Source organism: Malania oleifera, chromosome 10, assembly GCF_029873635.1.
Source record: "Malania oleifera isolate guangnan ecotype guangnan chromosome 10, ASM2987363v1, whole genome shotgun sequence".
NCBI lineage: Eukaryota > Viridiplantae > Streptophyta > Magnoliopsida > Santalales > Ximeniaceae > Malania > Malania oleifera.
Genome location: NC_080426.1, coordinates 26134684 through 26159344, shown reverse-complemented (window position 1 = coordinate 26159344; position 24661 = coordinate 26134684). Strand labels below are relative to the sequence as shown.

Sequence of the window (24661 nt, the reverse complement as noted above, 5' to 3'; positions counted from 1 at the left end):
CAGGGTTAAGTCCAGCCCGCCACACAACCCGTCATGGGAGGAAGTATGTCGATTTTTATCCATCTGACAGTGAGTTCTAAATTCATATTTGCAGATTTAACCTGAGTATAATAGAATAATGCATGTAAATACAAAACAGTGTATGTGAATACAGAATATATGAAGATAGAGGATGTGAAATGTGAAACTAAAGTATGTGATAAGAGAACAGAATAGAGTATATGAAAACAGAGCATATGAAGAGTTGGGTAATATATGAAAGATAGAGATTATGACGAGCCGAGGTTTTATAGGGATAACAGCATACAAAATAAAGTAACAAAGTATTAAATGTATTAAATATAGTAGTATTATACGTATTTAGGGTGAAGTAAACTCTCCGTCCGAGGGCTTACTGAGAAAGGCGAGTGCCCTGATAATTATAGTTTGGTACCAGAGCAGAGGGAAATTACATGTATGGGCGTGTAATATTCCCTATTTTCGGAGACTTTGCTTATAAACATAACCTCGAAGACTTACTGAGTAAGATGAGTGCCCTGGTAGTTGTAATGGTATTAGAGTAGAGGGAAGGTACATGTATGAGCGTGTAATCTTCCCTATCCTCGGGAACTTTCACTTATAAATAATTGTGTGTGTGTGTGTGAGTATGAGCTAAGAATGATTTTATAACTATGGTTAATTAACAACGGATGATATTTTGTATACACTAAACTCATGATAGCTACACACTGGTATTAATCTATTCCGTCTTACTGAGATGTGTCTTACCCGTTATACAATTCATCTTTTTCAAGACCTCCACGTGATCGAGCTTAGCGAGTTTGGGGCTGGGTTTGTTGGCATAACATTTTTCGTGAAAGGGTACAGATCTTGGATGTATTTTTGGGTTTATGTTTTTAGTTTTCTGAGATAAATATATACATGGATATTGGATGTTGGGAAGTTTTTGCGATGTTTATATAGAACTCTGGTATAATATTGAGGATGATTATTTATTTTTTCGCTGTGTGATTGAAGTTATGGTATCAGACACAGGTGATTGAATCACATTACACCTCGGGCCCCACTTGACGGATTCGGGGCATGACAAATAGACTATTAGTGACGGTTTATATAAATCGTCACTAATAAAAGACTACCAGTGATGGTTTTAATAAATCGTCACTAATAATGTTTAATAGTGACAGTTATCTAATCGTCACTAATAAGTGTCTTTTAGTGACTCTTTAATCTTGTGATTAATACTCCAAAAAATGTCGCTAATATTTTTTGGGGTTAGTTTCCACGCGAAAAATGGTATCCTGCGATGGATTGGCAGGAAAATTTGGGTTTCAGTGACGAACGTATTAGTGATGGTTACTATTTCGTCACTAATACTTACACTAGTAGTGATGATTTTTAAAAACCGTCACTAAAAAATTACTTTTAGTGACGAAATTGAAACCGTCACTAATATTTTTATCACTAAAAACCAATTTTTTTGTAGTGTAAGTAGACTGATACCTCTTGAAGTAGCAACAGTAGTTGGCATTACACTTATGAAAATCTTTCCTATGGATAAATCTGTCAAATTTTATGTACCATTGTCTGGGAGCTTGTTTGAGACCGTACAAGTTATTCGTCAATCTGCACACAAGATCCTCTTTACCTTTTACTAAAAATTCTTCTGGTTGTTGCATGTAAATCTCCTCATCAAGTTTACCGTGAAGAAATATTGTCTTCACATCCAACTGCTCGAGATGTAGGTCCTCTGAGGCAACAATGCTCAAGACTAATATAATGGTTATTAACTTCACAACTGGTGCAAAGAATCCAGAAAAGAGAAGGCAAGTTTGAAGATAGGAATTGATCCATTTTGACATATTTCTCATTCATTTTCAAGATAATTTCAAGAAAATGATACTATGTCATCATCTAATACCTATAATGACCTAACTTTAGAGTTCGCAACCACATTGGTCATGTCTTTCGGTATTTATTATAAATCATGATTCCCTAGATTACCTAAGCCAATACCAACAAAAAAGAGGCAAAATAATTAAAATTGCAAAATTTTAGATCTTTTCAAAGATCATAATATAAGAAAAGAAACTAAACAAAATAAATGAGAAAAAGTATAAAGATAAAAGGCATACGAAATGACCGATACACATTAAATTAAATTACATTGAACCAAAGCGAAGGAAAATTAGAAAAGAAAAATTTAGAATAAAAGCAATTTGAACATATCTCACATGAAAAAGAAAAAGAAGAATAACAATAGCAAGCGGGAGAGAGAATTAGAAACATCCTTACCTTCATAGGTAGTGTAGAGCAAAGTGACCCTCAAAAAGCTTAAGAGTAAGGAAAAAGAGAGGAACAACTTCTACCTATAAGCCTTCCCACATAGCATGATCTTGTATATCTCCAGAACCCAGGAAGCTTGGAGGAGATCAAGGAGGGAAGACTTTGGTTTGTGGGGATAAATCTTTGGAAGCTTGTTCATGCTTGTCGCCTTCTTGTTTTTTGCTGTCAATAATCCAAGCATTTGATAAATCTTTGCACACCCAAACTCTTAGATGTCGATGACTAGTCATCTATCTACAAATCCAAATGGATCAAGAACAGAAAAGGGTGGAGAAGAAGCATAAAGTTGGGATGTTTAGAATTTCAATGATGAAACTTCGACTTCTTGACAACCTGCACATAAATCTAACTGAGAAAGCATCACCCAATGGACTGCTACATTTGAAATTTAGGACATAGATGAGATTTCAATTTTGTATAAATTAATTAAGAGGGTAATTTGGAAATTTTGATTTTGTCACCTAGAACTACCATATTTTAGGCTCTGTGTTTTAATAAGTAGTTTAATGTTAGTTCAATGAACCCTATGCCTTCAGGCATAGAGACATGGGTGTAGTCGTGTAGGCACTAAATATTGCCTTGGGATATGAAAAGGCATTGTAAACGTATCATCTATCTATTAACCTTCTTTAAAGGATATGTCTCTTCTCTTCTCTTTACTTTTTGATCTGTAGTAGCTCAAAAAGAAGAATGTCACTCTCGTTGCCAGCTTGACGAAAACAAGGCACAAAAAAAAAAACTAGCGAAAAGTTCAATAAAGGCATCAAATAAAAATAAAACTATAGGGATTGCTCAGATGCTATATTAGAAATGCAACCAAAAATTAGTTGAATCAAACTCCCCATCACTCTCTCTTTTTCCCCCCAATCTTATCTCTTTTTTATATGATCGCATGTGTAACGATTGCGTCTTAATTAATTACCACAAACACAAAGTTAGATTAAACTAAAGTTCATAACTTGCAAGCATAATATTTTTTTCTTTTAGTTGTCCTGCATGTTTGAGTTTGTTCCCAAACACATCATTCTTCTTGAATAAAACAATAAAAAATCTTAATAAATTATTGAAGACTCATCAATTTGTGGGTGTATTATAATGAATGACACATAAAATTCTTTTTCCCTTTTCTTTTATTTTTGTCTTCTTTAATCAACTAAAACTGAATTCTTTGGCCGAGGCAGCATACTTGGTTCTCATTCAAAATAGTCAAAACCCTTTGCCAATCTATATCCCACAATTGGTTTGACCTTGAAAAATATATTAGTCTTTATTAGACTTGTTCCCCATGTAGTTTGCTTTCGGTGCAAGTCTAGAAGAACATCCACAGTCAAATTTGGTAGCCCAAATTTTCCAATTGCAATATGTATAGTCTTCCAAATTTTAATATTTGGAAATTTAAGTGGTGGCCTCAATCTTTGTGCAAGCAAGCTAGTATTGTTCTTGCATTCTACATTAATTTTTATTTTCCAAATTTTTGTTTGCAAAGTTAGAGTTTCATTCTTAAATTTGATTTATTTTTAATTTTATTTAAACACATGTAAAATTAAACTGAAAATATAAAATTTATGCTCTTAAATACAATCTAACAAAATTTATTACTTCTCTTTTATTTAGTTTTTAGTATGCCCAATTATGCAAAACCTCCCAAATTATTTATACAAGGTCTCCTTGAAATGTATGACTTTTAGAGCAATAGCTTTGGTTGAAACTTAATTGTCGTTTATTTTATTTTATTTTTCTTTTCTTTTTCATTTCTTTATCTTTCTTCAAAATTGGTCAAAAGTTTTGTGAACAAACTAGCTAGGCTTCATTTAGTTTGCAAAGATAGTTTATTTCGAACAAGAAAGAAATGTTTAGGGTGAATTTGAATCGAGTTATGCTAATTAAATAACCTCTTGTTAATACTTTTTAGTATTTTATATATGTTTGAGAATACGATTAGTAATTTATTGAAATGTTTTTGTTTTGCTTTTCTATAAAAATTGACATGAATGAAAAATTATAATGTTTACCCATAGTAAATTGATTATTCTAATATTATTTTATTGAGATTATTTGAATATTATTTTATTGAGATTATTAGAATATCTTTAAACTTATGAGGATCACATGTTACATATAGTCTAACTGTTTATATTTGTATATATGATAACAAATGAAATCTATTTCATAATTTCATTTAATAATAATTGATTTGAATAATAATAATAATAATAATAATAATAATAATAATAATAATAATAAAGAAGATGACGATGATAAAAATAGCTTATAATTTTAAGAAAATAATCAGAATGACACAAAACAAGTAGTAGTAGTAATAGTAATAATAATAATAATAATAAGGAGGAGGAGGAGGAGGAGGACGACATTAGCAATAATAATGAAATTTATGATAATAATGATTAATTATCATTGTTATTATAATTACGATAATAATGACAATGATAATTCACAGAAAATAAAATAAATAATAATAATTAATTTTAATAATATTTTATGATAATAATCATAAAATTAAAACAAATAATAATATTATTATCGTTGTTATAAGAAATAAAAATTATGATGTTGAAAATAAATAATACTTAATCATAACAAAAACAATAATGGACAAGTGCTACAATTTAGTCCAAAAATACCCAAATCTAGCCCACTCTCTTTAACGCCCCAAAACTACTCAAATCCTTATTAAGACGCATCAAGTCAAAAATAACTTAAACTCACTTTTCAATAAAGATATAAATATTTTGGAATAAATTACATTAACAAGGAATCCGTGATAAATTATACGTAGGATTTCCATACTTTTCCAAACGTGAGTAGGTGACATTTGAATATTACATTTTTTAGAATTTCGAGATGATTCAAGCCAAATTCTCTCGCTAAAAATTGTAACTTTTTAGATAGGACATGATAATATTTAGACATTATTTTAAAAAATTTCTTCTATTTATTATTTTTAAATTTTAAAAAATGTTAATGGAAGTTTTTAGTATTAAGTGAGGCACTTGGGGCAAAATTAAAACAAAATATTGTATCCTCATTCCTTAATTCTTCGAAAAAATATTTTTTTACCTAAAAACACTTTACATATTTGTGCAGAAAAGGCATCTTAAAAAGATACCTATCTATCATGGAAATAATACTTTTCTTATCTCCGTACTTTGAATTTGTAAATCATAGCATAGATACCTCTTGACTTTTTCTTTTTTGTGTTTAGTGACTAGAATCCATGTACCAAACCATATGAGATATATTTTTTTTAAAATACCTATTAATTATAATAATAGTTTAATTAAGAATATTTTAATTTAATTATTCTTGGAGCTCATTTAATAATTTTTGTAAGAATTTTATCAGTGTTTTTTTAAAAAATTTTGAACAGTAGGATTAAGTTGGTCTCATTTTCACACACATATATATAAGGGAATTTATTTTGAGTCTTGTTTGCTCTTGAGATGCTTTTGGGGCACTACTTTTAAGAGGAAAAAAATATTTTTCCTTTAATAAAAAGGACAATTTAAATTTGTGTTGAAATTATTCAAGCAATTTATTATTATCTTCTAAATAAGAAAGTTCTTAAATTAATAAAAATAGTGAAATTATAAACATAAAAATCAATAATAAATAAGAGATGAGAGATTGGTAGAGAGAGAGAGAGAGACAGAGAGAGGGATAAAACCAAGGTCAAAGGAGTGAGGGCGGAGACAAGGCGGTGTTGGGAAATCCGCGTGCGGCGTCGAGACGGACTGCTTGGCTTTTGCTGCTCTGAGAGTCTTCGCTGGCGGTCTCAAATTTTCGCCCCTATAGCAGGGCTGCTTTACCTTTATATATACATACATGTAAGAACGGCGATGCGGAAATTCGTGGCGGATAGGGCCAGAGGTCTGATCGGTTATTATCATCGTTCACTTTATTCCCAATCTCGTTTCTACGCTTCTCCTCCTCCCATGGATTCGTCTTCTTCTTCCTCTCCTCCTGTTACTGTCCAAACCATCAACCCAAAGGTACTGATTATGCTCTTTCCCCTCCTCCTCGTAAATCTTTTCAAACACTTCTATTCACTGTTTGATTTGATTTTTGATACATGGGTCGAGCTTATTTTTTAGTTTTGGCATCTGGGTGTGCCCGTTTTCCTTTTTGTTTGCTGATGGTTTACGCTTTGTTTATTGAATAGTTGCCACTTTTTTATTTATTGGGTAGATGTACTGTTTTGTCCACCTTTAAGTTGGTATCCCTGCTGATCATTTCTCCTTCTTGCTTTCTGTTATTGGGCTTGTCTTTCAATTTGTGACCCTTGTTAGTTGCACGTTCATTCTATTTGTTATTTATTACTACTATGGTTCTTGGTCTTAGCTTTGTGGACATTTTCTTTTTGTTCTTTTTAATTTATGTCTTATGATGATTTGGCGCTTTGATGATAATGACTTTGGGCTCTGACCTCTTTTCTTTGTTTCACTAAAAGCCTGCGTGATTGCTAGACTGGTGATTTATATCCTTAATGCAAACCGAAATCTTTAGTAATCGTAGTCAATTTTATCGAGATTATGTAATAGAATTGCATTTTCAAAATATATTAATTTTGTTTTGGTCGTGTTGATTACAAAATCAAATTCGCACTAGCAACTCAAAAACAATTACCTGCAACCAAGAGGAAAAGATGCCTGCGAAGCACCTAGTGATCTCTGCCTCCTCAGGTATTAAGTTAGACCGTAGCATGAAATAGAGGTCCAAGGTTGGGGTAGAGAGTATATCTTCTCCCAAATGGGGAGCCGATTATTTATTATTAATTCAATGTTTCACTGCTAATTCCATATTTTTTTTTCTAAAATTGAAATTGACATCCATTGAAATTCAATGCTTTTGATGCCTCAAAATTTTGGTCGATATCGAAGTTTAAAACCCTAGCTACAGTGCATGTCTAGAATTACAAGTAATCAAGTAAAAACTTTTTTAGCAACTTGTCATTATGCAACATCCTTTGGGCAAGCTGTTAGGGAGTAAGAGGATGAATCCAGCAACATAAACACAATCACAATCACATAGAGAACACAAAAGAAATACATGGTTCGGTCGAACTCGGCCTACGTCAATGGGAGAGAGGGAATCTCACTATAAGATCAATAAGAGAGATACAGGAGAGGAGGAGTAACACAGCTCAACTCAACTCTCAGCACAAATCTCTCTGCCTCACACACAGCTCTTTGTTCTTCTTCACTCTGTATATTTTTCTCAGACACTCACAGCTTTACAAAGCAGTGTATATATATATCAGAGAGGAACATTGAGATGGAACAGCAATAAAAGAAATATGCATGCTCGAGGCTGCGCATGCACCACGACGCTGCAACTTCCAAATAGAATAAATGCACCCACATGGGTGGGTCAACAAATCACCCCCTCCAAACATGTGGGGGCAGCCAAGTGTTTGCTGATGCTGCAACACTATGACCTTGCTCTAGACTCAAGGCGTCCGCACCTCCTCGAGAGAGTGCCCGCACCCCCTTGCTGAGGTGCACATGTAGGGATCAACTTCTGGATGATTTCAGTAGATCTGGGAGACCCACTGAATCTGAGCATAACTCCAATTTCTCTCTAATCACTGTCTTTGTCAACATATTTGCTGGGTTTTGACTACCAAGGATTTTCTCAACTGCTAATACCCCTTCGTCTAAAAGTGATCTGATGAAGTGATAGCGGAGTCTAATGTGCTTGGTCTTTGAGTGGAATGCTGAATTCTTCGCTAAGTGTATAGCACTCTGACTGTCACTATACAGAACACTCTTCATCTGCTTGAAATCCAACTCTATCAACAAACCCTGTGACCAGATCATTTCTTTGCTTGCTTCGGTCATGCCCACATACTTTGCCTTTGTAGTGGATAGAACAACGATTTTCTGTATCTGTGATTCCTAACTAACGGTAGTAGCACCTACTGTGAAAACATATCCAGTAGTGCTTTTTCTGTGATTTATCTCGCTAGCAAAGTCTGTATCTACGCATCCCTGCAATGTCAGATCACTTTTATCAAAGCATAAACATTTGTTAATTGTATCTCAGAGATATCGTAAAATCCATTTTACCGCTTCCCAATGAATTTTTCCTGGATTCAACATGAATCTGCTGACCTTTCCCATTGCATGACTGAGATCTGGTCTCGTGTAAATCATGGCGTACATTAAGCTTCCTACAGCTGAAGCAAATGACATTTTGTCCATTTCTTTTTTCTCTTCCTCTTACTCTGGAGACTGAATCTTTGATAACTTGAAATGACCGGCTAATGGTGTGCTAACTGCCTTAGCATCACTCATGTTGAACCTTTTGAGAATCCGCCTAATGTACTCGGCTTGAGACAACTGTAAGGTTCCCTCCTTTCTGTCTCTAGTGATTCTCATCCCAAGCATTTGTTTTGCTGGATTCAAGTCTTTCATTTCAAATTTAGTGGACAACTGCCTTTTCAATTTTCTAATCTCGTCAATGTCTGATCCTGCAATTAGCATATCATCAACATAAAGTAAAAGAATTATGTAACTTGATTTATACCTTTTGAAATACAACAATGATCAGCGTTGCATTGCGGTAGTCATTCTTTTGCATGAATCCGTCAAATTTCTTATACCATTGCCTTGGAGCCTGTTTCAAACCATACAAACTTTTATTCAACCTACAAACCAGTTTTTCTTTGCCTTTCTCTGCAAAACCTTCAAGATGGTGCATGTATATCTCCTCCTCTAGATTACCATGGAGAAAAGCAGTTTTTACATCTAACTGCTCGAGGTGTAAATTCTCTACTGCAACAATGCTCAAAATTGTCTGAATGGTTGTGTGTTTCACAATTGGTGAAAAGTTTTCTGAGTATTCAATACCTTCTATTTGTTGGAAATGTTTGACCACGAGTTTTGCTTTGTATCTTTTCAAACCATCATGCTCTTCTTTTATACGGTACACCCATTTGTTTTGAAGAGCTTCTTTTCCCTTAGGCAACCTAGCTAGCTCTCAAGTCCTGTTGTCGGTAAGTGATTTCATCTTATCTTTCATAGCAAGTTCCCACTTGCTAGCCTCATCGACTTGACATGCTTCATCATAGCACTTTGGTTCACCTGCATCAGTTAATAACAAATAATCCAAATATCTCCAATTTGGTACATGCGGTCGGGAAGACCTCCTCAGTGTCAGAGTAGGAGTTGGAGTTAGAGTTTGTGGTGCTTTAGAGCACTCCTCTATGATAGATTCCCCTATCTGGGAATTATCAATAGTCTGTTGTGCCATGTTACTGTTACTGCAATGGTACTGATGGAACTGCAATGGTACTGATGGACTTCGGTTGATTAGATAAGCAGCTGTGTTGATAGCTTCTGTCCAAAACTGTTTTGGTAAACCTGCTTGTAATCGCATACTTCTGGCTCTCTCAATCAAGGTTCTGTTCATTCGTTCTGCTACGCCATTGTGTTGGGGTGTACCTGGCATGGTTCTTTAAAGTCTGATCCCATGCTCATAGCTAAACCTTTGAATTCTCTATCTTCATATTCACCACCATTGTCTGATCTCAACTTTTTGATTGTTAAGCCTGTTTCATTTTCCACCATGGCCTTCCATTTCCTAAAAACATCATACACTTCAGATTTATGTCTTAAGAAATAAACCCATACATCAATAAAGGTGACGAAATAGGATTTCCCGCCAATGGATGAAACTGGGCTCGGTCCCCAAACATCGGTGTGCACCAGTTCTAATTTTTCTTTCTTTGGAATTCTACCAAATGTCTGAAAGCTGACTCTTTTCTGTTTGCCAAGGATGCAGCTCTCACATTGGTCAATATTAGCTGACTAGAGACCTGGTATCTTTCCCTTTGAGTTCATGATTTTCAAACCTTTCTCACTTATGTGACCGAATCTCTGGTGCCATAGGTTTAAATTTTCATTCCCTGCAGCAACTGAAATTGACATGCAAGCATCTGTAGTCATATAAAGAGTACCGGTTTTCTTACCGTGCAAGCATGTCATTGCGCCTTTGGAAATTTTCCAGCTATCGGCACAAAAGGTTGTAGTGTAGCCTTCACTTGCAAGTTATCCAACAGATATTAAATTTTTCTTGAGATCAGGGATATATTTGACATTAGTCAAACTCTAGGTGGTACCTGTCAAATTTATTTTTGCTTCTCCTTTTACTACAATTTCACAAGGTTTGTCATCGCTAAGATAAACATTGCCAAGATTATCGGGTACATACCTGTTAAGCATTTCTTTGTTGCCCGTTGCGTGAAATGAGGCTCCAGAGTCTAATACCCAAGACTCTCCCTTCCTTTCCAAAGAGCATAACAGTGCATCTCCTTCTCCTGAAGAAGAGGCGACATTTGTTTCGGTCTTATTTTTTGGCTCCTTCTTCTAGGATCGACATTGATTTTTGTAGTGACCAATCTTGTCACAATTCCAACACTCGATCTGCTTGTTGTTTTGAGTGTTGTTGGAATTTCCTGGAGCTCTTGATTTGGACCGTTTGTTTCTCAATCTTCCACGATGATTTTGATTTCTGTTTTGATTTCTATCCCTGGTCTGTTTCTCACCTTGTGTAACCAAGGCATGCCCTTGGAGGTTAACAGTTGGCTTTCTAAGCGTGTCAGTATCCTGAAGTGAAGCCATCACTTCTTCCAAATTCAAGGTTTCCTTACCAACAAGCAATGCTGTGACAAGACTATCGTAAGAAGGTGGTAGAGATGCTAGGAGAAAAAGTGCTTTATCTTCTTCTTCAACTTTTACACCAAGACTCATTAACTGGGTCATGATCTTGTTGTAATCATTTATGTGGTCGATAATATTTACCCCTTTTTCCATTTTTAGCTGATAGAGTTTCTTCGTTTTCATTTCTATCTCTGCCCAATCATCATCATTGATATTTTCTGGTTTCTTCCCGATTAGTGGCTTGATCAAGTCACACTGAATCAAGATATCCTTGACTGTACTCAGCCATAAACTGAAATTGTTCCGACCATCAAATTTCTCCATGCCGAACTTGGATAAATTGTCATCCATTATAAAACTGCAACTTAGAGGTTGATTTTGGCAAAATCGACTGCACCAATGCGTTCGGAACGACCAAAATAGTTAGGAATAGGTCTGACTTGATATATGTGAGCTCCACAAATGACATGGCAGGTGGGCCCCCTGGTGATGTGGCAAAAATATTAGAATTTTTGGGGCGTGTTAGCAAACACTTCTGCACACAGCATCTCCAATGCAAAAAATGGACTCTAAAGCAGAAAAGTTAAGATGTGACCATTTTTTTTTTCTTTAAAAAAAAAACTCCTTTGTTGTTTAATAATAATAAAACCTTTTGTGATTTGCTGGGGAAGATTCAATCTTCTTCTTCACCTTTCTCTGTCACAGCTCAGTAAAAAAAAATGGAGGTCTTCGCAGGATCTCACCAGGCAACCACTCTCGCAGCTGAGAGATCCGACACGATCAGCAGCTGCGCGCGATCTTCGCGGGGAAGCAACTCGAGGAGCTGGTATGGTGGCGCGTGAAGCCTCTGCGACTATCGTCCCAGCTTCGTCTCGATGTTGCCGAACCCAAAGGTAAGCTCAGATTTAATTTTTTTTCAATAATGCTCCTTACCCTTTTCTGGCTCTGATACCAGTTGTTAAGGGGTAAGAGGATGAATCTGGCAACATAAACACAATCACAATCACACAGAGAACACAAAAGAAATACGTGGTTCGGCCAAACTCGGCCTACATCCACAAGAGAGAGGGAATCTCACTATAAGATCAATAAGAGAGATACAAGAGAGGAGGAGTAACACAACTCAACTCAACTCTCAGCACAAATCTCTCTGCCTCACACACAGCTCTTTGTTCTTCTTCACTCTATATATTTTTCTCAGTCACTCACAGCTTTACAAAGCAGTGTACATATATATTTATATTAGAGAGGAACATTGAGATGGAGTAGCAATAAAAGAAATATGCATGCTCGAGGCTATGTATGCACCACGACACTGCAACTTCCAAGCAGAATAAATTCACCCACATGGGTGGGTCAACACAAGCTTCCACAAATAGGCAATAATGTGAACTATGATTCTGTGCAATAGGTGTATGCTTTGACTAGAACCACGTGCTTGGTGGCAATGCTTATTATTAGATCATTTGACCCCTTCAATTTTTGGAAATAAAATTTTAAGTACTTTCAAGAGGCCATGCATGTGAACAGGCTATGATGCATTGAATGCGTACTCATGTCTCCAACTCACAAGCATGGAAATAAGGAAATTTTCATGGCACCACATGAGCTTTTTAACTAGAACTTGGTGGGTTTTACCACAATTCTGCGATTCGATTGCCTTTAGTTATACTAAGGGGTGTATTGTGATACTCGCAAGAGCTCAAGGAGCAAGCTCTCTAGAGAAATCACATACCTAGATAGAGAAAATGTTGACATTACCAAGTTATTGGAGGTTTTTTTTTGGCGCTGTGTGGTAAGATATGTCCTAGTGGTTTGGGCCAATATGGCCAACTGATGCATTAGCCCTAGAGCACATGTTTTTGCGGGTTTCGGTTTGGGATGGATATCAAAGATCAAATTTGGTTGAGTTGGTTGCTAAAGAATTCAACTTAAATGCGCTTCTCATTCTTAGGGGACGTTTGGTTTGTGACATCTTTGAACACTCTAAGGAATGTGATGCCCATGGCATCTCGATGCCTATTTGGGCATCGAAAATTGATGCATCGGAAATCTTTGCATTCTTGAAAATGAAGGATTTCCATTGGCATCCCATTTCCAACCTTCCTCCATGGATAAGTTTCATGGGAATCGTTCTCTTGGGACCAAGTTGCCCTCACTATTTTGGCCTAATGCTCCTATAATATAGTATTATTTCAAGCTATTGTTATATGTAAAATAATTAGTTATTAATAAAAAAAAAAGTAGTATTATTATGTTATAATAATTTAATATAATGGTTAAATAAATTGGATGCCATATTGCCCTTAGGCCCCAGTGTTTCGTTAATTGGCTTATTAAGTCTTAAAAGTTTTTTAATTGATGATTGTTAAAATTTTTAGGGCATAGAGATATAATTAGATGCATGTTGTTAGTACATTTTGTGTTGAAAATACATAATCCTTCTTATATTGTTTATATATGTGTCAATGGTATAATGGTCGTATTTTTGAAATATGTGCTAGGGTTCTCAATTATCATGTTGGACCAAACACTAATATGGGCATCCTGTTTTATATTCTTGGGGATTTATGGTATGAATTGAAGAAAAGTATTCTAATGAGGGGGGCATCCCATTTCTAGGAAAGAGATTCTTAGAAATGTCATTCCATGTGAATATTTTTTTTAACGTTCCAAATTGAATGCCTCCTTAAGGTTTTTACAATGTAAAGCAGAGGATAAAGTCCATGGTTTTAAATAAAGGCCGCGATCGTTACGTAACGCCATTACGTAACGGTTTTGTGGGTTACTGATACCGTCACACACTGCGAAATCGGTGGGAGTAGCCGTAACTGCTACAGGACTGTTACACCAAAAAATTATTTAATTTTTTCACTTTTTCTTCTCACTTTTTCCTCCTCTTTCATATATCATTCTCAATATACCTAGTGACAAGAGGGGGAACAGATTATAATGAGGATGACAATGATACAAGTTTTCCTATTTCTTTAAATACTCACAATAGATGCATTAATTAACAATTTGAAAATACTAACTTGTAAGGAAAATATTTTATTTTGATAATATTAGTAATGTGATATTTATGTTCTATATTTTTCAACTTCAACCTTCTTTCTTTTCTAGTTATTTTATATTTGTATTATTCATATGTCTTAGTCTTAATGTGTCTATAGATTAATGAAGTGTATAATGTATTTTATATTATTAATTAATTTAGCACACATAAGAATTTATCACAAATAAGAATAATGACAAGTATAAATACGCACACACACACACGTAATTTTTCAATCAATGATGGTTTAAAACAAATGTAAACCTGTTGTCCTTACCAAATAACTTAGTTACACGAACTAAAGGATCCAAAATATACAAAAACTCTTTCTAAGGACTAAAAACTTAAAACATGCAAGTACGCTAATATGCACAAGGTTGTGCGTGCTTCAAAAAAATTCACGGTCGTTACACCCGCTTCCCGTTATGTAACATCCTCTACTCCTGCTTCCCATTACACTTGTTACCGTTATGTTACGCTACTTGCTATCGCGATTTAAAACTATGATAGAGTCAACCCCACTCATCATTGATGGTGGTAGTGACATGACAAGGCATAAACTATGGTGACACCTTGGGGAGTGGCACTACTGATGGCCGCGATTGGTTGGTGTGAAGTTTGAATGCAAGAGTGGAGAGTGTGAGACCTTGAAGATTACCTTGTAGCAAGCATGGAATTTGGTGATAGGGAATCAAGAGGCAAGATGGTGAATCGTTGCTGACAATGAAATCCACAGCAATGTAGCCATGGCAAACTTGAAAGCTCGTTGGGGATAGAGAGAAGGGCTTGCAGCGTGTTGGCATTGATGCAACCTCCTTTGTTGAGTGTTAGATTATCACTTTACCTAAAAGCTTAAGCTACTAGGTTGTGGTCCAACAATGCATATCAAGCTTTAACAATCCCCCGCACGTGCAGCCCGGCAGCACGTGGACAGATTAACACACGATAAATAACACCCATGATAGGCAACACAATATTTTTTTTAAACACCACACAATAAACATAGGCAACAAGGCTAGAACCTAGGACCTCCTGGTAACCAGCTCTGATACTATGTTAGATTGCCACTTCACCTAAAACCTTAAGCTACTAGGTTGGGGGTCAACAATGTATACCAAGCTTTAACATTGAGTAATGACATGATGAAACCATGGCTTGCTTGGTGATGACATTGGTGATTTTTTTTTGCTCTAATGGAGTCTAAGATGGCATTGTTAAAGATGGTAAAGATTTTTTTTTTTCATCTCCTTTTCCTTTGGGGACAGAAAATTTAGATGGAGATCTACATGTTGCCCACTTCTCGGTTTTTTTTTGGTAGATTGTCTAGATACAATGTGACTATTTTGGCTTCTTTGAGGAACAGATCTACCCCAATTTGGGAGCCAATCAGTTGACATGAAAACCAAGCTATGCACCAGCAGCTCCATGATCACCTTCAACCAAGAAAAAAAAAGTAGCTTGGGAGGCCCTTGGTGGCCTCTAGGGACTTCTCTAACGCTTAAGTTAGTATGTAGCAATGGAGGACTAGGGTTGAGGGACAGCATGTCTTCTCCCTATGGGGCAGTTGAATATTTATAGGGAAGTAATAGACTCTAGTTTTTTCTCGAAGAATAAGCAAGGTGTCCTCCTCTAATTAGCTGTCATGTGTCTTAATATATTTGGAGGACTATTTTACCCTTAACAGTCTATTAGAATTTCCTTCTCTAGAGGAGCTTGGTGAAATTAAAAAGTACCATTGCAGCATGGACACATAGACTTTACCTTATAGAACTCCAACCCCAAGCCCCACACCCCCCCTCCCCCCTCGCGGGGACACCTAATTGAAGTCCTGGACTAGTCAAGTCTAACCGATTACTAACAATGGAGATTTTATACATTTTTAAAGTTTGTAGCACAAAAAATGCATTCTCTGCTTTTGCCTTGAAGTCCCTCACTATGTTTCCTTAATGATTTTCTATAGCTGTCAGCATTTTTTTTTTTTGAATTTTGATTCCTTGTTACTGAGTCTCTCTCTTTTTCTCAGGTCTTAAAATGTGAATATGCAGTTCGTGGTGAGATTGTTACCATTGCCCAGGTAATATACAGTATTTGAGGGCTTACTGACTGTATATCTGTTCACCCCTGACGGTGATTGTATATTTGTGCATGCCTGCCTATTAAGAAACGGAAATAAAGGATGGACTTATAAAACTGCTGTTGGGTAGATATGTGATGGCCTTACTATGGTTCTGAACTGGTGCATCTCCTGGCTGGAAATGAAAGGAAAACTGTTTTTTTTCATGGGATAGGGGTGGGTTATGAATTTAAAAGGTATAAAATATTTTACTTTGTCTTGTTTGTTTGAGCTGGAAGAAACTAGAATGCTGTATCTATATAGATGAAATCTTAATCATATTTCCTCGTCTATTCTTTTTCCATTCTCTAAGAGGCCCTTGCAATATTATCTTTTCACAGCGGCTACAGCATGAGTTACAAGCTCATCCAGGTTCTCTTCCTTTTGAAGAGGTATGTTTGTCATTACATATTTCATGTCTACGGTTATTCCAGATATTTGCACTACTATTGTAGGCATTAACTGTTGGAAGAAAGGGTCATTATGATGTTCTTGTTTTTGTTTAACCTGGCTTTGCTTTAACCAAAAATTTCACTTCCTCTCTTATAATGCTCTTACAGATATATGTGGGGTGACTTTGTCTCCTGTTTAATCTATGTTTTTTTAAAAAAACTACAGTATTTCCTAACCATTACTTCTTCAAAAACTTGTGCACACAGCTTTCTTCAATATTTTACTTTCTTAGGAAGGAACTTTCATGATATACTGCTTATCTTTTTCTAATTTTTTTTTTTTCGACAGATACTCTACTGCAATATTGGAAATCCTCAGTCTCTTGGTCAGCAGCCAATTACCTTCTTCCGAGAGGTTTTCTTTAATTTCAATTTTATTTACTAAACTTTATAGCGAAATAGTACTGTAACACTAATATGTTCTGGAATACTTACTCAAAGTTATAAACCTTAGGTTCTTGCATTATGTGACCATCCATCCATTTTGGACAAAAGTGAAACGCAGGGTTTGTTCAGGTACAGTACTAATAGTAAATTGTGAATGTTCGACAATGATTATATAGTTTTGGAATTGGATGTTCTGCCATATGATTCCTGTAATGTTGATCTTTAGTTATGTGTAAGCGTTGAACTTCATTATGGGAAGTGTCTTCTACCTCAAGAACTTCAAGCTTACAAAGTGCAGATTCAAAATATTTATCATGTTGTTATGGTTTCTACCAGCTTAGGTATTCATGGATATATTTTGAAGTTTGCAGCATAAGTCTGGCTGTGGTCTGTTTGAAGCCAATAATGTTTATGACTTGTTGTAACCCTTGCCTAGAATTCCTCAATGTGGTGGATGAAAAAAAAAAAATGCATTTTATGGCACTTGTTGTGACATGTTGCAGTGCGGATGCCATAGAGCGAGCTTGGCAGATCTTGGATCAAATTCCTGGAAGAGCCACCGGTGCATATAGTCATAGCCAGGCAATGATAGCACTATCTGTTCTGTAGAATCTTGGAAGTTCGATACATTGTATTGCCTATGGAGATATGTGATTTGATAAGGTTTCTATCATGACAGGGCATCAAGGGGTTACGTGATACAATTGCTGCTGGAATTGCAGCTCGTGATGGTTTTCCTGCTGATCCTAATGACTTATTCCTTACTGATGGTGCAAGCCCAGCGGTAACTTAAAGTTTCATGACCACCCTCTTATTTATCTAGAAATTTCAGATAATTATGACTTATAAACCTCAATCATATATAATAGTTTATGTTCTCTGTTTATAGGTACACATGATGATGCAATTGCTGATAAGATCAGAAAAAGATGGAATTCTGTGTCCCATCCCTCAGTACCCATTATATTCTGCTTCAATTGCACTCCATGGTGGAACCCTTGTATGTTTGCATAGTGCAAGTGCAATAATAAACAAATGAAACTGGGTTGGTCAGTTCTCAAGCGCATGGTGTTTGGGTGTTTTATGCGCTGAAAATGGACCAACCTGGAAAATGATTGCCATGACTTGTCTTTCAGTGGAATTTGAGCATGTTCTTAGGAGAGTTCTGTGTGTTCTTGTAGGTGCCTTACTATCTTGATGAAGCAGCAGGATGGGGGTTAGAGGTTTCTGAGCTTAAGAAGCAGTTGGAAGCTGCCAACTCCAAGGGTGTCACTGTTAGGGCCTTGGTTGTAATAAATCCTGGCAACCCAACGGGTCAGGTATTGAATAATCAAGTCCTCCATTTGGTTTACACACAAATGCACGCGAACATGCATACATGCCAATGTTTTGGGACTATGGAAACTCTTTTTTTTTTTTTGTCAAATTAGTTTGTTTGATTTTCTTGGGATTTCATGCTTTCAGGTTCTAGCTGAGGATAACCAGCGGGAAATTGTAGAATTCTGCAAGAAAGAAGGCCTTGTACTTCTGGCAGATGAGGTGGGTCAATTCTCATTAATGACTAAAACTTCTGGCTTTCCAAGTATTATCTCTACTTCTGATTAGTTTGTGGAGATATGAACTTTTAGTTGGCTTGTTGGCATTTGACTTGAAGATTTAATCTATTTATATAATTTTCTGGCATGCATATCTGGATCTGCCCATTCTATAATGTCAATGAATTTCTTGCAGGTATACCAGGAAAATGTTTACGTTCCTGACAAGAAGTTTCACTCATTCAAAAAGATCTCCCGATCTATGGGGTATGGTGAAGAGGATATCTCCTTGGTATCTTTTCAGTCAGTCTCCAAAGGTATGTTGGTTTGAAATCTCTAATTGATCAGGGTTAGGGAGAAAGCCCCATTGAATATCTTGAATTTAGAGTTAAAGAGTTCATCTTATTTGTTGGCTTCAGGGTATCATGGGGAGTGTGGAAAAAGAGGAGGTTATATGGAGGTCACTGGATTTAGTGCTGATGTAAGGGAACAAATCTACAAAGTGGCATCTGTGAACCTCTGTTCTAATATCTCTGGTCAAATTCTTGCAAGCCTTGTCATGAATCCACCCAAGGTTAATTTTTTTCCTCTTTGCATATGCATTGCTCTCCTGCCTCGTTTTCTTATTCAACCTATCAAGGCTCCATTTGGATAATGGTTTTGTTTGAGGAAAGAGAAGGAAAGAAAAATAAGAATAAAACTTAGGGTCCATTTAATTGTTGAAGACATTTTCCATTTTTCACTTCTAGTTCTCCAAAAAACTATAAAAAAATTCAGCTTATTTTTTAGTTTTCCAAGATTCATTTAAAAAGATAGAAACAAAGAGTTTGTTTAGTTGTGCACTTGTACAAAACAATTTTTGTTTCTAATTTTTAGATTTCAAAAACTACAAAAAAAGAAAACTTTTTTTCCCCACTTTTCCAAATATTATGTAATACCGTACAGAAAAATTAGCTAACATTTTGTAATATTTTGAAAATTTAAATGGAAAATAAGAATTATTTTCCACAACTAAATGGGCCCTTTTTGTCCAATGCTATTTCTCTCTGTATCAATACTATTAAAGAATGAAAATATGTTTTTTAAGCTAAAATTTAAGAAAAATCTGGTGTTAATGATGTGTAAAATTAGATTTATGTTCACTGATTTACTATATATCTTATTTTATTTGACTTCCATTGATAACCAAATAGTAAAAATAGATTCCTTCATATTTTCTTTTCCTTACCTTTCCCTCCATTTGGATCAAGGATTTTTGTATGATAAAAGAAAAAGAAAGTAAAGGAAAAATAAAAAAGAAAACTCATTTTCTATTGTATTTTTTTTTTATCTATATCAAATACTATTAAAAATGAATATTTATTCAAATATGATTAAAAAAATTAAGAAAAATAAAATGTTTATAATGCCTAAATTCAAATTTTGCTCATTGATTTGGTATATTTTTTTTATTATCTTTCTCACTTTCATTGATAGCCAAACATGAAAAGTATTCCTTTGAATTTTTCTTTCCCTCCCTAATATTTTTCCAAGTTCCAGATGGTTACTTAATGTTTTCTAAGTTGGAAATGGGGCCTAAAAGTAGGAGGAAATCAAAAATACAAAATAGTGTCCCACAAAATAATAATGCCAATAATAATAAAACTTAAATATTCAAAAAAGTTTCAACTGAAATTTAATGAACTTAAGCTCATGGCTAATATTTGGACCAGATTAGGAAAATGAGAGGATTTTAGTTCACTCTTGGCATGTGGGGTTAATCAATAAGCTTGAATCTTTCTACTACTTGCTCTTGGTTGAAAGCGTAGAGTTAAATTTGCTCTAACAGCATTTAGCTACTTAAATAGCCAAATAGTAATGTGATTTGGATTTTGGAGTAGTTCTGGCATCTTGAATTCCAAAATCAAGTTGCCAATTGGGTATATGCACGCAGTAATAAAGTTATTAGAATTTTATTAACTGGATAATTATACCCTGTGAGGTGGTAACTGCTCCATTTATGCAAAACATTTACGTTAACTATTTCAGTGTCATTGAAGCAGTTGTCACTAAGTGCATGCGTGCAGGTTGGAGATGAATCATATGAATCTTACATTGCGGAGAAAGATGGAATTCTATCATCTCTAGCAAGGCGTGCAAAGGTCAGCTTTATTTATCTCATCTTTGAATTGAAACAGTGAGATTAATAAAAAAGGAGCAAAAATTCAATTTTGGATTTTCGGAAGGGTACAATAATGGTTTAGGGCTCCAAAAACCACTGATATGCCAAGTTTCTTGAAATTCTTATAGGATAGTGAGAACAGAGAACTAGAACAAAAATGGCTTTTAAGGCCATTTTACCCACCAGTTAACCACTATGAAAAAAAATTATTTATTTGTATTAATTTCAATAGACTAGAAGTCATCTGTAATGGTTTCTGTAATCTTATTGCACTGGATACAATGGCCCATCCTGCAGTTACCTGTTAAACTTCCTGAACACCAAACCGACCCCCCACCCCCAAGCACACAAACCCCCCACATCCCAGAAGAAGGAAAACATTTCAGAAGATTATCACATGATGCTCTCAAGGGAAATTCTTTGTCCAATAATTGCTCTATTTTGTTTTACTTTAGAAACAGACTCTGGAAGATGCAATTTTTTTCTCTAGTAATTATTCTTTATTCTTTTATTTTACCAGACACTAGAAGATGCATTCAACAGTTTAGAGGGAGTTACATGCAATAAAGCAGAAGGAGCAATGTATCTCTTCCCTCGTATTCACCTGCCGCAGAAGGCAATTAAAGCAGCTGAAGCTGCCAATGCATCTCCAGATGCATTCTATGTTCGCCGCCTACTCAATGCCACTGGCATTGTCGTTGTTCCTGGTTCCGGATTTGGGCAGGTTAGTGTGATTAATTTGATGGAAAGAATTCTGTTTTAAACAGAACTAGACATGATTCGGGTTGGATTTGCATAGATGTCTACGAATGACACATTTAAAAACTTAAGTCTTAAATAGGCTGCTTTGATGTGAAATTGGATTGAATGGTGTGCTATTCATCATGGGCCCCTGACCGCCTTCTTAGCGGCAGCGGAGTGGAGGGTATACGGGCTCAACCACCCTTCCCTATCCCTGCTGCCACGCGTGCTCATAATGTTGCACGCTTGTGATCCCAAGCACTTTTGATTGAATGCAGAGTTTAAATTCCTGATTCCATTGAATGATAATTCGCTAACTGTTCACAAGAGCTGTGTGAGGATTGAGTAATACTATTCATTATAGACCCGTAATACGTGTGTGAGCAGAGAGGAGGAGATAACAGGGCACATGCACTCTCTTCTCTCTGCTCACCACGGGGGCTTGTGTTCTGCTCTCTCCTCTCTCTGCTCGTCACATGCGACTCTTTTAACAGTTTTTGTTTGTGTTGTGTTCTGGTGGTTTTATGGAGGCAGGTTCCAGGCACATGGCATTTTAGGTGCACTATACTGCCACAAGAGGATAAGATCCCATCGGTAGTCACCCGCTTGACAGAATTCCACAAGCAATTCATGGACGAGTATCGCGACTAAGGAATGCAAACCCTCATTTTACAGGGGTTTCTCAATTTTCAGTTTTCAATTTTCAATTTTCAAATAAGGTGTAGCCTCGGCCCCAGGTATCGATGCTCATGGACGTGATGCATTTCTTTTACTTAAAACAGTTTCTGGGGACGTTAAATCATTGTTGATTGTACTATATACTCTCTCTCTCTCTCTCTCTCTCTCTCCAACAAAGCCCAAACTACATGCTAAAAAATATGGGCAAGCAACGCCAAGTGTCACGGGCCGACTATTTTTACATCATCGTGCGGCGCTAGCTAAAGCATTTTTGTTTAACTAGTCTGTCTATTGTTTACCAACATTTATTTATGAAATACTTTCATTAACATTCAATCAAATAGCAGCGGAAACAGTAAACATTCATGAAAGCAGTGACAAGCAAGCAGTAAACATTGAATCTACGTAATTCATTAACATCGCCTCCCTTGACATTGTGTTTAGCGAGAGAGGAAAGAAAGCTAAATGCGTGAACAATAGTTAGTGAGTTTTACAATAACTGATGAATGTAATTATCATATTGGCATTGAAAAACATCAAAGTAACCCGGGGGGGGGGGGGGGGAGTCATACTGTCGTATTTGATATACAAAGATATTATTAGTAGAAAATAACTCTACACTAGTATTTACATGATAAAAATTCATTACAAGTACACGAAACAAGCGGTCACAGGTAAGTATAATGTCCTAAGCAAGCTTAGTTCGTGATGCATGAGCATTTAGAACAATTCTATGGCCTTCCAACAAAGCCAATTGGAGTCCGTTGTCTGAATGCAATAAGCTCAGCAACCTTATTTGATGCATTTTGAATGGGAATCCCAATCCTTGCGGTGCATTGCCTGGATTTTCTCTAGGGCTCTACCCACATCTAACTTAAAACCAACTCCTAGATGATGGATTCCACCAAAACTAATATTGCTCGCTTGAAGGAAAAAAGCCTTTTTGAGAGTTAATATGACGTATGTGTGCGACCCTTGGCAAGGTTTGCTGTCTGACTTGAATCTGGAATGTGAAATGAAGGAGCGCCTCTCACTTTTGCATTAAGTTTCTGTGTGATAGTGGATTGCAGTTCTTGAATTTGAGTGTGTGGATTTTGAGAAAAGCAGAAACAAATTTATATTTTGTTTTTATCCAAATTCATTGGTGCTGTAATTGGGAGTATGTATTTCGGACTTTGAATTTGAATTTAGGTGTATTTAGACTACTTTTAATATAATTTTATATTACATCTTATGCAAATTTAATATGAATTCAAATTTAAGACCTATTTAAATCTCTGGTAAGACTGTGGGTGATAGCCTAATAATAAAAAAATATATATTTAAAAAGAAAAAGTAAAAAGGAAGCAGCCTCCACCTTAGGCTGAGATGCCAACAATGTTCCATTATAATTTTACTGCTATTCCTTTTATCCTTCTTTACCTTGCAGAAAAAAATTTGTAGCAAATGCCAATTTTATAAATTAATTTTTAAGTGTTTAGTGTGCGATAATTATGACCTAATATTCACAAGATTGTTTGGGAATTATATTTTGATGTGTCTAAGTTTTGTAACAATCTTGGAAATCTTAATGTTGGGATCTAATTGTCTAGTTGAATGACAATGCCTTCATAATATAATATTATTACATACTATTATTGGTTGTTTAAGTATGTTTAACTTGTTTCTTAATTTTTAATCGAGCTTGAGCTGAAGAAATTCAAATTGATGTTGAATATTCTTGCTTACATGTTCATTTACATAATGAGCAAGCTCGTAAACCATTTTCGTGCAGAACTATCGAGATCCTTTCCAAATAGTTTGGGTATTTTGCATAGGGAAAAGGCTTCTAAGATTTTGTTAGACAAAAGGTACAACTCTGTTACTAAATTTAGGTTCTAGAATTTGTGTTGAACAAGCTTATGCCAAGATTGTCCCCACGGACATGGCGCGGTGGAAATGCATAAGCACGTAAAAAAGAGTATCGAAAGTTTAATTTTAGGTAGATACACTCACGGAACCAGTGGTACCTGTGGATTGTGAGAATTTACCCTATGAGCCAGCAAGGACCATGGATGGTGAGAGTTTGCTTTATGAGCCAGCAGGAACCGTAGATGGTGAGAGTTCTCTGTGAGCCAGCGGGGACCGTGGATGGTAATGGAGATGTGTCTTGGGGGTCGGGTTGACCGAACGTCCAACTGATGCATGGAAGTCGTGTTCGCATTCTGGACTTTACCTGATCAGCAAGACCTAGGGTGAGGACGCTGATCCGTAGGTTTAGTGTCGCACTAAGGGGTCTGAAGAACTTGTTGGTGGCTGGAGTTCTTGTGTAATAATAATAATAAAAAAAGATCACCATTACTTTTAAGCCTATTATAGTCTATTGAATTAATCACAAGTCAAGCCAATTCATGTTTGTGTTCAATTTATTAAACGAGCCTCAAATTTGGAAAATTTAAAATATATACAAGTCTGAATGAGTTCTTACCTAATAAATCTCTTAAATTATTCGTGTACAATTTGATTTCTTAGC

At 35.7% G+C, this 24661-nt stretch overlaps 1 protein-coding gene across 1 annotated transcript; it reads left to right on the top strand.

Moving 5' to 3' along the window:
* The first annotated feature begins 5991 nt into the window (after positions 1 to 5991).
* Positions 5992 to 22288, top strand: LOC131165821 (alanine aminotransferase 2-like). Its single transcript, XM_058123921.1, has 15 exons — positions 5992 to 6356; positions 16106 to 16156; positions 16537 to 16587; positions 16937 to 17002; positions 17102 to 17163; positions 17538 to 17616; positions 17714 to 17818; positions 17924 to 18034; positions 18216 to 18353; positions 18499 to 18573; positions 18766 to 18886; positions 18989 to 19143; positions 20636 to 20710; positions 21251 to 21454; positions 22006 to 22288. Exons 1-15 carry the CDS (start codon positions 6204 to 6206, stop codon positions 22120 to 22122), a joined length of 1563 nt encoding a protein of 520 aa, XP_057979904.1. The 5' UTR covers positions 5992 to 6203; the 3' UTR covers positions 22123 to 22288.
* The last annotated feature ends 2373 nt before the right edge of the window (positions 22289 to 24661 follow it).

Coding starts and splice junctions, on each gene's coding strand:
- LOC131165821 (XM_058123921.1), top strand. CDS start 6,204: ATGCGGAAATTCGTGGCGGATAGGGCCAGAGGTCTGATCGGTTATTAT. Junction 17,819..17,923: donor CTGATGGTGCAAGCCCAGCG/GTAACTTAAAGT, acceptor CTCTGTTTATAG/GTACACATGATGATGCAATT. Junction 18,035..18,215: donor CACTCCATGGTGGAACCCTT/GTATGTTTGCAT, acceptor GTGTTCTTGTAG/GTGCCTTACTATCTTGATGA.